Genomic DNA, 14,902 nt, shown 5'->3' on the forward strand with positions numbered 1-14,902 from the left:
TGGAGAAGGCAGTATTTAATCTTTTATACTTTAACACTCCGTCCATCGGTCAAGAAAGATAAATTATGTTGGGAGGGTGCCAATATAAAAAAATAAAATAAAAATGGGGCATGTGAGGAGACGAATGGACTGCTAAAGCCACTTTCATACTATATAGTAGGAGTGCCAATATCGAAACAAGCAGTGGGAATCTCCTCCTATCGTAATGGGTGAATGACTATCTCCTCGTGGGGGAGATTTGTATTGGTAAAGGGGGATGACCCGCCGAAGGAAAAGGGGCGAATATATCAAACTCCATTTTGAGTCATATAATCAGTTTTGGAAAGGAAAGTGTATTGAGTACCCTTAAAGCAGCCCACCCAAGTCAGACTGACTACATCCCATGTGCAGGAATCTGAAGGAATCAAAAATGGATTGTTCACTAATGGTCTATTTGGTTGCCAATATAATTTAAAACCTAGGAAGTTTTTAGTAAAATTTTCGTCCCATCCCATGTTTGGTTGCCTTTTAGCACTAGAATTTTTTTAATCCCACTCTTGTAATGATTGCTTATGAGTATGACATGGACTCCTTGTCCCCTCTTTTTCTTTCCTAGGGAATGATGTCCTCTCTCTTTCTCTCTCTTCCCTCTCTCTCCTCCCTTCCCATATTTGGTAATGACACCCCTAGATTTTGGCTTGAATCTTAGGAATTGTAGGAAAAAAACCTAGCAAATCCCGTTGACTCAAAATTATTATCATGTTCATTTAAGATTGTGCCAGCGGATTAATTGTAAGTCCAAAATCAATTATTGGACTCAAATTTATGTTTAATTTTGAGTCCAATAATTGGTTTTGGACTCAAAATCGGTTGGCATGATCTCAAACTACCAAGCCCTATATGTATATTGAGTCCAAAAATTCAGTTTTGGACTCTCAATCAATTCTCAAAATTCAAAACAAAAGGGCCTAAAATTTCAAACAGGACCTAAAGAGACTTAGAGCACTTGATCTCCCAGGACAAGAGGGGTGATCCACCACATCGGTATTGGCAACAAAGATGGTCAAATTTTTTTAATTTTTAAATGACAAACCACGTCGCTTTGAAGTCTTTACATGTGTAAAAGGAAGAGAACCACCTTTGATTGATCTTCGTTTTGCTTAATAGGCTTTTCTAGGATCTCTTATGACCTGAGAATCATGCAAATCATCCAATCCCAACATCCAACAATCTTTATTTTTGTTAGATATCCAACAAGAGTATATAGTATATATTATAGGATGGGCCCATACACATTTAGGCCTGTCAATGAACCCAATTTGGATCAGACCACCTATGTCTAGGTTATAATCCTTTCATAACCTAAGTCGAGAATTAGTCAGATCCCACTTGGTTTCGGTCATGATCCATTTCGAATCGAACCATCCTAATTGTCAAAAAAAAATTAAAAAAAAAAATTTACTTTTTATATGAGGTAGACTTTTTACTTATTTTGTTAAACTTATTTCTATATGAAATACCAAAAATGCCACTCATTATTTGGCTGTGCATATGAAATAGAGAGTAGCTATGTACATATATAAATTCTATTCAGATGTTGGACAATCATGCCGAGCATACAGTCGTGGACATGCAATGAGATCCATTGGACCTGATTGGGGTCCGATTTGCACTCTCCACATGTGATCAGCTGTTTTCCACTACCATGGCCTGTTATATTAATTGCATGTACATGGGCCCCACCTAGACAGCAGCCCACTTGAAATAGATGAAAAAAAACAAAAAAGGACATCAACATGTTCAAACTAACCTTCCCAGGAGAGGTGTATGTAAATAAAAAATTCTCTTTGGTCTGGTTGCTCGTGAAAAAAAAATTTCATTGGATTTTTGTGAAAAAAGAGAGGAGACAAGAGAGGGGACAAGCATTTATTAGATAAGGGTGTCATTATGAGTAGAGAGAGAGAAAGAGAGCATCATTCCCTAAAAAATTACATGGGAGACTTCCAAGGTAAAGCTGATGTCACCTCCCTTTTTTCACAAAAATTCAATGATTTTTTGTTTTTTACTAGCAATATAGTTAACTTACTTCTTTTATTTTTCAAAGGCTTTAACTCTTGGGGAAATAAATGTAGGAAACAAACACCCATCTCTTTAATTTCAACCATGTGGAGAAAGTTAGAAACAAAATGGTGTCAACTTTTTGTACAAAATCCATTCACATCCACAAAAGTGACATACTAATATGTGGTCCTTGGAGTCTTGGACACAAAGAAGCAGCACCACAATTTTCGTTTGGAAGATTCCTCATACCCTTTCTTTATTGAGTGCCTTCTTGACTTGCTAGGATCTTACGACACCTGAAGTGCATGTTTGGCAGCCATGAAAAATTATTCCATCAAATATTATGGGCCCATTGTAAAATTGAAGCTGAGGGGGAAGAGACTTGGTGTGGCACAACCTGAGAGAACATGAGAGCATGGCCAGCACATGAGAAATCCGTAAAAAATAGTGAAAAATAATACACTACTTCAAATTGGGTTTTTTTTTTTCGTGTTTTTCAGGGACCTTTCATGCTCCCTTCACGCCCATCCTGTGAAGTACGGGTGTAAATGAGCCGAGCCGAGCCGAGCTTGGCCAGGCTCGGCTCGGCTCGTTAAGCTCTAAAGCTCGGCTCGGCTCGTTAAGCTCTAAAGCTCGGCTCGGGCTCGAACCAGGCTCGGGCTCAGCTTGGCTCGGTCAGGCTCGCGAGCCTTAACGAGCTTTTGTTATATTAAGTTCACACCCCTCATCTTCCCTGGACAGCCCTATCTAGTGTAATTCGACTACTCTTTTTACACTTCGGGAGGTGGTCCAAGTAACAAATGGGGTTCTAAAAAAGAAGTGACATATTTTGCCTCTCCCTTTCCCCCCGGACAACCCTTTTAGTGTATATATTAATATATAACATATATATTTAAATATATTAAATGCTTAACGAGCCTTAACGAGCCGAGCCGAGCATGGCCTATCTTGGGCTCGGCTCGTTAAGCTTAACGAGCCTGGACAGCCGGCTCAGCTTAACGAGCCGAGCCGAGCGAGAGCCTGAGCCAAAATTGACACCCTTACTGTCAAGTCTCTCCCTCTCCGCACATCTCTGTCAACTGGACTCACTAATACTCGAAGGAATGTTTTTCCATAGTTGCCAAACATGCCCGAAATGATATGCATGATGAAATTTGAAACCATGGGCCAAAAATCATAGTATCGGCATTCAAAAAGAGAAATTGTAAATTGTCAAGCTTTATCTTTTCAAATAAATTTAAGGATTGGTACAACTACACGTTGGTTCTAAATCATTCACTTGTTGGTCCCCGTCATAGATATGTCGTGCTCTAAAAATATTCGATGTTGGATTGTCTTAATCATTCATAAAGTAGTGCGTAAAATGGATGGCCGGGATTTTTTTTTTTTTTTTAAGCTATGAGACAAAAATCTTCATAAATTGGAGGTAAAGATTGTCTGGTGCAGGATATTTTTGGTCTGTGATTCATTCCTTGTAGGGCTTAGCAGATGAATGGTTTGGGTCACAAGGCGAGTTGCAGCCTGCAATTCGAATTGAAGTGGGTTTTGGGGAGTTAGATCACCCCGCGGAGGGCACGATGACTTGACATCATCCTCACCTTCGGTTTATCATATTGTTTATCATCGAACGTCTGTTGATCAGGGTTTCAAAGTCGATGTTAACGGCTAAACACGAGCTCCTTGAAAGACAACTTTGTATTTTTGCTCGTAAGTAGTATTTATTTATGGAAAAGTATGTCCTAATATCATATAATTCCTCTTAACATAAGCTCTAGAATGAAATGATTGAATCAACTCCTAAATAGCAAAGTAATCAAGTTGACAATGATATTGTCTTATAGTTGTTTTGTCCTGGCCATTCCTGGCCATTGAAGCACATGGGCCCAGAGCATTAGGGTCAGGACAAGGGGCATGATGACTTGACATCAACCTCACCTTCATCTGGCTTACCATCACTGACCATCTGTTCAGGTTCCAAACTCAATGGTGGTAACTAGACACGATGGTTGTGCTAGTTACGCTTACGTGACCACTTTATATTTGTGCTCGTGGAATAATGTGATTACATAAATTCTTCTTAACATGAGCTCTTAGATTTAAGTGATTGGAATCAGCCCCCAATAAAACAACATTTGTGGAGACGATATGAAAATGGTGAAAGTACATGTTCTAACTGTAATTAGCAAAACGTGATCTAGCAAAAAAAGGGGAACAGAAAAAATTCACGTTTAATACCGTATTGGTTCAAAAATACATAGTAAAAATAATATATGAAAAGCACGAAAAATAAATGTTTTTTTTGGGGATTTGCTAGTGCCATCAAAGAAGGAATTTCACGGGCCAGCTGTTGCATGAGAGAGCAACCATGTAGGCTCACTTTTCAACAAATTTTGTCTTATCCATTTAATTCATTTGAGGTGGCCTCACTCTCACGGAATAGCCGGCCCACAAAATGCATTCAGCGAAAATTAGGGGTGTAAACGAGCCAAGCTTGGCTAGGCTCGGCTCGTTAAGCTCAAAAGCTCGGCTCAGGCTTGGCTTGGGCTCGAACCAAGCTCGGCTCGACTCGGCTCGGCCAGGCTCGCTAGCCTTATCGAGCTCGGGTTATATTAAGTTCACACCCCTCATCTTCCCGGACAGCCCTATCAAGTGTAATTTGACTACACTTTTTACACTACGGGGGGTGGTCCAAGTAACAAATGGGGTTCCAAAAAAGAAGTGACATATTTTGCCTCCCCCTTTCACTCCCTGGACAACCCTTTTAGTGTTTGTGTGTGTGTGTGTATATATATATATATATATATATATATATATATATATATATAGAGGAATAAGATTGTACGCTCGACCGTACCTAAAGTTAGGTACGGTAGAGTGCCAAATCACATGGGTCCCCCATTTTTGGTGGGCATCTAAACCATTCATTTGCAAGGCCCCATCATAGATAGGGTGCATACCAAAAATCAGCTCCATAGGATCATCCTAACCCATCCATTTGTGGAGGCCAAAATGGACAGACAGTGTTTGTCCACAAATCTGCCCATTTTGGCCTCCAGTTTTGGAGGGGTTAGGATGATTCAATGGTGCTGATTTTTGGTATGCACCCTATCTATGATGGGGCCTTGCAAATGAATGGTTTAGATGCCCACCAAAAATGGGGGACCCATGTGATTTGGCACTCTACCGTACCTAACTTTAGGTACGGTCGAGTGTACAATCCTTTTCCTCATATATATATATATATATATATATATATATATATATATATATATATATATATATATATATATATATAATTCTTATTGAGCCTTAACGAGCCGAGCCTGGCCTAGCTCGGGCTCGGCTCATTAAGCTTAACGACCCTGGCCAGCCGGCTCGGCTCGGCTCGTTAAGGATTCGAGCCGAGCTTTTTCCGAGCCAAGCTCGAGCGAGCTTCTGAGCCCGAGCCAAAATTGACACCCTTAGCGAAAATCCATAGCAAATCCCTTAATTAGAATTTTATCATTTACAAAATATAGTTGATAAAGTTGGGAATTTACCCCAAAAAACGTCTTACGTATTTTTTGAAGTTTTCCACAGGTTTTCCTTCAAGGAAATGGAGTTTTTTTTTTCCGCCGTAAAAGTTTTAAACGAAACGGGGAGCCTACAAAACGCGTTTTTTTTTTTTTTTCAAAAAAGACATCTTTTAAAACGAAGTTTTACCAACCACATCCCAAATAGGAGAGCAATCAGGTTGACAATGACAGCATCTTATACTATCAGTTGTTTTGGCCTTTCATAGGCCAACTTGTTTTGTTTCATTGATGAAATACCTGCGGAAGGATGTAAATTTAGAGGATCAAATGTAAACTGGTAGGAGAGGACAATCTCGATTCTTCCCCATCGGATGCCCTGTCTATGTCGTTGATGATATATGTCATTGTAATAGAGAATAATGTAAGCTGTGTTCTATGATCATGAAAAAATATTCCATGGAATGTTCGTGGGCCTAGTTGTATGAGAAGGGGCGGAAGAGGGAGAGGGAGACAATTGAGTGGGTGGGACTGTGGGAGAGAAGATAGCGTAAAAAAATCTCTAAAATTAGTGAAAACACAAATACCTATTTAAAATTTATATTTTATTTTCTTGGTTTCGAAAAAGTGTTTATGCTCGAACGGCCAGATAACTTATCTGGACCATCAACCAGAAATAGAGTGGGACGCACGTTGTTTGGGTGATGTAAACCTTTCATTTGATAGGCCCTAGCATAGATATGGTGTCCCCATCTCCATGGGATTATCCTAACCCTTCGATTTGTAGAGTTTTAAAATGGACGGGTTTAAAATCATCTCCACTCTCACAACTGGCCCCATGAATATTCCAATGGAATATTTTTTTCATGGTGGCCAGACATGGCCGTAATGAATTGTTGTAGGGATGATAGTTGAAGGAAAAGATTTTCCAAGGAAAGGGAAGCAATCACTACAATGAAAAGAAGACAATGACAGTAAATGTAGCGGAGAATGATTTATTCGATCACTTTTCTTCCCTAGGACACCCTTTGTAGTGTAAAAGGATTGCTCATTGCTCATAAAATACACAAGAGGAACCCATCAAAAAAAAAAATACACTAGAGGGGGTGGCATAGGAAAGAAAAAGGGGCAAATATATTAAGTTTCCTGGTGGCCAAACCAAGATGAGATTAGTGCTGAGTATATGGTTCAATGTCTACATCATTTTATTTTGTTCTAATCCCTTCTTTCCACCTATGAAGAAATGCTGTGCTTCACTGGCAAAAGACATGATTAGAAAAAGAAACTTTACAAGTCTTTGAGAAATGCAAACAATTATGTAGTTGACTTCCTCATGTTAGTTGTAGTCTGATTTAAGTACCATCTTATGGGATTGTCTTGTTTAATTTTCTCAGTAAAATAATACTTTGGGATGAGTCCAAACCCTATGAAGGTGGTGGGGACATGTGAATCATGTGCTTACAAGTTAGGTGACCCAACTGAAGTAAAACAAAACAAAAGCAAAGGGCTACTTAATGAGTTCGAGACATATATGAAAGGGTTGTTTGAATAGGTAGAGAAAAAAAAAGTTCTTGAATAAATGCTTCGTTGAAAAGTTAGTCTTTCAGCATTTGGCTAACTCATTTTTATGGATTAGTTAAGCTTAAATTATTTTAAGAAATTAAAATAACCTTTTCTTGGTAGGTTTTACGACTTCTATACATATTAAATATTATTTTCTACTTATTTTAATATTGCTGATAACTCAATGATTATTTTATTATACCCACTAATATCTTAAATCGATCGCGATCTCTCTCTCTCTCTCTCTCTCTCTCACTCAGCACTGCCCTCAGAAAAGTGAAAAACAAAGTCAGTACTCAGTAGCATTTTAAATTTCGACCGAAATCCGACCGACACCAAAATGGACCAAAACCGAAACGGTCATTTATTTAGGCCGAAATTTCGGTTTTTCCGAAATTTGACCCTAAAAAACTGTTTTTTTTTATATTAATTTAATAATTTACTAAAATTTCGGTAATTTCGGTCGAAATTTAATATTAAATAAAATATTTGTTTCGGGTTATGTATAGATTTCGACCGAAATTTCGAAATTCCATGGTCCGAAACCGAAATTTTAAACCTTGCTCAGTAGTGCCCATATATTAGTGCCATAAAAAACCGCTAATTATGAAAAGTGTAAAACAAAGTGAATGAGGCCATTACCAAAATATGGCATTGCTGATATCAGTCCCCTGAAGAAAACCACTAATTTAAAAAGTGTATAATAAAGTCAATAGTGCCATTATCAAAATATTGTATTGCTGATATCAAACATCTAAAGGATAATGGCACTACCATATTTTGATAATTGCACTGGCTTGTGTTTTTTATCTAAACAACCGTCAGACGTTATTACTATTTCCTGAAGCCAATTAAAGATTAAAAAAGAAAAGATGAGATGAGTTAGTGTAATTATAAAAACATAGTACTGCCAAATTAGTAGCCTTAAAGTTTAAAACAAAGTTAGTGGTGCCATTATCAAAATACAGTATTGTGGATATCAATCCCCTTGAATTAATTTCGAAAATAGTACTAGTGCATAACTTTTCTGAACCGTTCATTTTGCACCGCACAAAATTTTTAACCCTTCTAAAGAGCATGGTTTTAAATTTCGACCAAATTTTCAGATTTCGGTGGGACCGAAACCAAAATTTGATATTTTGGGAAATACCAAATTTCGGCTGAAATTTCTGAAATTCAGACCCAGTCCGAAATTTCGTAATTTCAGTCCCAAATTTCAGACCGAATTTTCGGATTTCGGTGGGGTCCGAAATAGGTACCGAAACCAAAATTTAAAACTTTGCTACAGAGACGACCCAACAACCCTACCTAGTATCATGGTTTAAAATTTCGGTTTCAGTAACCGTTTCGGACCCCACCAACAACCGAAATTTTGGATTTCGCCTAAATTTCGGTCCGAAATTTGGTAATTTGGTTCCAAATTCTAGACCCAAATTCCAAAATTTAGGATCAAAATTTTGTAACACTTTTTTTTTAATAAATAATGTCATCGAAATTTCGGTCCAAAATTTGGTAAATGGCAAAAAATTGAATTTCGAAAAATTTCGGTTTCGGTCGAAATTTTAAACCATGCCTAGTATGTAGACCAATAAATAAGGGCAGTGATAAAGTCACCCCCTTAAATGAAGAACACACCCCCCGTATTTTTGTTAAAGCCAGTAGGGGTGCTTGGTTGGGTTGAGGCCAACCCGACCCGAGCAATCCTTTATCCGAACCCGAAACAACCCGACCCTAGTTCCAACCAAACGAGGTTCGACCTGACCCGACCCGACCTGAGGAACCCTTTTTGCCAACCCAACCTGAGTTCATCCCGATCTGACCCAACCCAAGGTTTAAAGCATAAAAAAATATTATTAAAAATGTCGAGCTTCACTCGAGTCAGGTTGCCCAAGCCGTCACCCCGAACTCGAACTCAACCCGGGTTGAGAAAACCCAACCCAAACCCGACCTGAACTCAACCCAACCCGACTTTTTTTTTCGGGTTGAGCTCGCCCAAGTTGCACCCCTCTACATAGGGGTGTATTCTTCTTTAAAAGGGGCGAATTTATCACTACCCTTTAAATAAATGTATTCTAAGGAGTGAATTTATGAGTCCCCTTAAATAAATGGTTTCGACGAAAATCCTTCCATTAATACTCACCCACGCACCTGTCCTTCTCTTGTCCGTTTCTACCAAGCACGTGTATCACGACACAAAATCCAAAAATTAGAAAAGAAGAAGAAAATCCAGCAACATAGATTACTCACCCCCATCATCTCTCTCACCTCCAACCAGAAGCTTAGAATCTTCTTTATCTCCCCCATAACCCTCACAATCTCTCATCAGAAAAAAAAACAAGATCCGGAAAAAATGCTTGAAAAAATCTTTCCTTCAATCTGGTTCTCCATGTATAGTTTTTTCAACCCCACAGTTCTCTTCATCCTAATCAACATAGTAATCGGAACCCTAATAGCTTTCTCATCCAAAAAACAAGAGAACCCAGAGAACAAATCCCAACTCACACGTGCGGGTTCTGTCTTAGAAAGGCTGAAATCCTTCAATCTCTACCGTCAAAAAACTGAAGAAATCCCCCCCATTACCACGTTACTCGAAAACCCTTCTACCCACCAAACCGTAGAAAATCTCCAATCCCTAGAAAATTCGGAAACCCTAGTAGAGGAGGCCGACCCGCATTTTGGGAGGAGTGTGTCGGACACACATCCGACGGCCGGAGAAAGGCCGGTGAAGTTGCGGGAGAAGATGAAGAAATCGGCGAGTGCGAAATCGGTGTTTGGGCATTTTGAGAGAGAAGAGATTGTGGAGAGACCGAAGACTACGAGGGAAAGGAAGACTTTCGGTGATGATGAGGAGGTGGATGCTAAGGCTGATGATTTTATTAATAGATTTAAGCAGCACCTTAAATTGCAGAGGCTTGATTCGATTATCAGGTATAAGGAGATGCTTAACAGAGGAAAGTGAGGGTTTTGATGGGTTTTTGTGTGTGTGTTTATGTTTGGGGGAGTTTTTAAATAGGGTTCGGTGTTTTGGGGGTTTTGCTGCATTTTAAGGGGATTTCTGGGTTTGTTTTAGAGGGTGGAATTATCTTTTTCTTTGTTCTTTTTTTCTGTAATTTTCTTGCATGATATAAGACCCACCTAATCTCTAGTTTTCTAATTATCTGCCCTTTTTTTCTCTCTGTAATATGTGATTTCTCCTGTCATAATTGTGTGAATTTATATCCACACTCTCATCTTCATTAGACATCTGTAATTAACTATCACAGGCTGTTAAAATTCCCAAAAACGAACCTTTGAATGATTAACAAAGTCTGGAATAGTAACATTATCAGAAAAAAAGGGGCTGCGAATATCATTTTCCCCATTGTTGCAGAAATGATTGGTCCTGGTGTAGTGGTGTGGTGTTTATACATATGTATTTCTTTTAGCGGAGGAAATGGTCTCTGAATCTAGAGAATTGTGGAAGACTATACACTAAGTTGTTGTGTATAACCATCTCTATCGTGTAGTCTGTGGCTGTGTACGGAAGCGTATCTCTGTCACTCACTCTGTCAGGAAATGGAGGTGATGAAGATACCCAGTCAACATTAGCCTTTAGTTGTGAGACGCTGGAGCTCGGTGTACAAGCTATTACCTAACGTTCGAGTGACCAAGATTTTTACTGGAACTCGGTGTATAATGAATGCAAGCGACCAAGATTTTTACCCGATTCAGTTTGAATTCAATGATGTTTCGTCGAAATTTGGTTTGGATCTGGCATTCCAGACCATGTTTGGTTGCATACCATTCATTCCTTGGATGTCTCTCATGTAATAATTACATGTGTGATGATGTGGCATAACCAGAAGCCCGAAGAACGAGTTGGGGTTGATAGACGTTGACCTCCGATTAGGGGTGCAACTCGGGCGGGCTCAACCCGAACCCGACTTTTTTCCCGGGTTGGGTTGGGTTGCCACTCTCTTTGGTCGGGGTCGGGTTGGGGTTGCGGTTGGGGTTGGGAAAAGTGAACCCGAGGTAATTTCTGGTTGGGTTGGGTTAGGGCTGAGGCATGGAACAACCGTACCCAACCCAAACCAAACCGAAACCCGATTTTTCTGGAAGGTAAGGTTATAAAAGTAACATATTTTGAAAATTAATCCCAAAAGCAATGGCGCAGTCTCTTTTCTTTTTCAAAATTCAAAATCTATCCAGCTATCATATCTTTCTTTCTCCATTAAAGAGTTATTATTTTTGCTTCTTTCAAGACAACTGTGACTATCACTACAAATATTTTATGATACATCATCTCTTCAATAGCAACAGTCTCTTTATCCTTTTGTATTACTAGTAAAAGTGCACGTGCAACACTAAGGCATTTACAACACAATTTGGTATTTATCATTTTTTTTTTCCGAAAACATGCAAACCTTCTCAAAAGAAAACCCAAAAAAGATGAATGAAAAGGCAGGCGGTCATTAAAACATTATCCAAATCAAATTCCAACCAACCAAGGCAGACGAAATAAAGCTGTGTGGAAGGAGAAAAAAACACAATCTTATTCAATTTCTTTCTTCGGCTTACATGAAAAAATTCCTAATAGAACCTGGGTCTACCTGGCACCCAATGCTCTTCACGGGCTCTCTTTCTCGAGCATATAATGCTTGAGTTACCTACTTACCTCAGAGGCTCGGACAATGGCCCATAATAGTTGAGGGAAGCTCATACAATAAGAGATTTTACAGCACACTTGCACTTCAAGTCTAATTGGAATGGTTTGGATCATATGATGTGTAGTTTATGTGCTATTTCATCTTCATGATAGAGCCCACAATTTTAACCACTCCAATCATGCTGATATCATGCAATTAACCCAAACATCATGTCTCACAAGTCTCTTAGAAAAAACTCTGATAATGATTATGCAAAACCCTTTATTTGCACACAATCTAGAAAGAGATATATAAGGAATGCAATTCCGTTAAAGTGAAACTATGAAAGACTTAGGGCTAAACCAAAAATTATGGATCGAGACTTCAGTTCTGCATGTACTCATAGATCAACATCGGCGCTTCCCTCTGTATACACCAACTAAGAAGCCAAACAAGATTCGTGTATTGCTTGGGCCCCTTCATGAACTTGTTTGGGCCCTGTTGGGAATTACCTTAGAAAGCCTCTTCATTACTATTTGTTGGCAATCTGCTAGTTTTCCCTATATATTGTCAACCAAAATTCATGATGCAATAATAATATGTGGATTATAAGATGAAAAATTACCTTGTAAACAAGCCCAAATCCACCCTCTCCAAGCTTGAATAGATTAAAAAAAGAACAGATACCCCGGAGATAAGGAGTGAAGATTTCTGCTAGAAAAGAGTGAATAGAGTAAAATAGGAACTAAAAGTCAAAGCCATTTCTCTTGGCTTTGACCCACCATCCAATGTAGCACATTGTATGTCAGAGTTTAGCTACCCTACATGTGTGAACTTTAGTTGAAAAATGTGTGCATATACATGCATGTTGTAGCTAATTCCCCTATCCTGATTTTGGTCTGCCAAACCCATCATCCATGGCCCTCCAAGTGGTAACAAAGGTCTGCATTGGTCTGCATTTATAACAAGGGGCATCATGCACTTTGAAGGTTTTTTGTTTTTGAATGGTACATTTTGAAGGATAATTAATACTATGTATATAACATAGCTGAAAACCGTGTGCATTAATGTTTCACACCACTTGCATAGACTATACATCTAGCATCTTTAATCGAACTCTATCCGTCACATTAAGGTTAATATAAATTCAGGATCAACTACATTAGTTTAAACTTGGAACTAATCCCTCATTTGATTGTCTTAGAACAAAGAATGTTATTTACTTCCGAAGCCAATGCCTCAATTTTCTGTGACCTCACAAACATTCTCGGGCCAATCCAAAGCAAACATATCCCCCACAAACATGAGGGTGTACACAAATTTTAGCCAACCAAGAATATGGATGTACAATTAGAATACTCCCAAAGAATTTTATCTGTGTTGAATTGTTGGCCTGGCCATGTTTCATAAGGAAATCATAAAATATGACAGCAATTTAGTTCATGCCTATCAGAACCGGAAATAAAAGAAAAAATTAATACCAGTAATCTATCAAAATCCTTGAGTAGAAAATCTAATAAACAACATCCCAAGTGATAAACGTACCAATTTCAAACCATATCTAGCATTTCTAAGAAAAAATATGAACAAAAGCCATGACCAAACAAAACCAAGAAAGAGAACACAACAAGGAGAACCTGCAACTTTAACAAGAGGAAAATGCAATCATAGATAGAAACTTAGGGCTAGTTTGGGTGGGTGAAATCAAGTTGGATTGTGGGTACAGGCAACAAAAGAATGCAATTCTTGGAGGACAAACGCACATCGTTGCAGCCCAAGATATGTATTTTTTGGTAGAAAATAAAGGAACTCTATTGAAATGTTTTAATTTAAGAAAAGGGACCATGATTCCATTGTCCAAGTTCACCCCTTGTTCATATCCCCTTCCTAACACCTGACTATAGAGATTTTGTAGTCTAACACTTGTATTTTTTCGGTAGAAAATAAAGGAACTTGTAGACACCCCATTTTGACCATACCCTAATCGGCTCGGTTTTAATAAACCCTACCAGGGTAGTGATCTAGAGTCCCAATCTATGCGCTAGAGTAGTTTAGGATTCCAAGTAAAGTTTTGGATAATCTCAGAAAAATTGATGGAAATAGTCAGGGCGAGTGAGTGTGTTAATCGAAACATGTATGTAAGGTCGCAAGTGTTAAGTAAAGAAAAGGGTGGTGCATCATTGAAGCATGGTAGTGTCAAGTGTCGGTATTGGTTTCCCTTGTGAAGTTCTAAACTATTGAAGGAGCTGGCATCTATTCGGCCATGCATGGATAATAATAAGGAGTAGTGAATGGTGGACCAGCTCTTGTTCTTCAGTGCTTCTCATTTTCGTGGGCCCACCACCTACTACATGGAGGGAATCTGTTAGTAGAAAAGGAGTTGGGAAAGCATTTCATTTTTATAGTGGCCCCTTTCTTACCAGAACCACTCTCTTACAAATTTGGGTTTCATATACACTGCTAAAAGGTGGCTGTCCCGAAGGGAAAATGGGCTTGAATGTTTCATTTCTTATATAAAGGGAGGGTAGATTATCCAGGCAAAGTGTGCGAATATCAAAATATTGTAGTTCTAATAGCATCTCTCTATGAGCAGAGTGGTGTGAAGTAGTATAATGGGGGCTGTCCATAGAACTAGGAGGGGGTTAGAATTTTGACATTTCCATTTATAAAAATCCCAACGAGTTAGGGTTTGGGGAGGAGGCTCGATTTCTGCAGCCGCAAGGAAGAGAGGGAAGAACTCCCATCATCTCCATCATCTCCGGCCGGCCGATCCATCTTCTCCGACCATTCCGCCCCCCATCGACCACCATCGCTTCCCCATCTCAGAAACCCCACCCCTCTTCTCCATTTTAAAAAAAAATCACAGTAGAGAGAAGGGAGGAGAAACCCATTCTCGTCGGGGAAAAGCAGAGAGAAGAAGAGGAATCCGATTCTCTTTACCCATCTTCTCCGGTGGTTGTCTCACCGGAATCCGGCCTCATCAACCCCATCCTCAAACCCCTTTCGATCCAACCCCATCTTCTCCGGTGGGTTTGCCGGAATCCGGCAAAACCATCGCAGCAGCGATCATCCCTATCCCTTGAACCCATTTTATTTTTTCACGACCCCATCTCCTCCACCCTCAGCCACCTCTGCTACCACCCTAACACCATCAGCCGCACC

General features: G+C 39.2%; 1 protein-coding gene and 1 long non-coding RNA gene across 2 annotated transcripts; one reads left to right on the forward strand and one right to left on the reverse strand.

The window, feature by feature from the left end:
• Positions 1 to 9,465: 9,465 nt before the first annotated feature.
• LOC143891917 (pathogen-associated molecular patterns-induced protein A70-like) lies at positions 9,466 to 10,074 on the forward strand. The gene has a single exon (XM_077396411.1). The coding sequence runs from the start codon at positions 9,466 to 9,468 to the stop codon at positions 10,072 to 10,074; it is 609 nt and encodes a 202-aa protein (XP_077252526.1).
• Positions 10,075 to 11,623: 1,549 nt separating this feature from the next.
• On the reverse strand, positions 11,624 to 13,151 carry LOC143846876 (uncharacterized). Its single transcript, XR_013234875.1, has 2 exons — positions 12,366 to 13,151; positions 11,624 to 12,287 (listed from the first exon to the last, which is right to left on the reverse strand). It is a non-coding gene; the product is annotated as an uncharacterized LOC143846876 (long non-coding RNA).
• Between the last annotated feature and the right edge of the window lie 1,751 nt (positions 13,152 to 14,902).

Source organism: Tasmannia lanceolata, unplaced genomic scaffold (assembly GCF_043159265.1).
Source record: "Tasmannia lanceolata isolate RefF3 unplaced genomic scaffold, GAP_Taslan_0.1 ptg000015l, whole genome shotgun sequence".
NCBI lineage: Eukaryota > Viridiplantae > Streptophyta > Magnoliopsida > Canellales > Winteraceae > Tasmannia > Tasmannia lanceolata.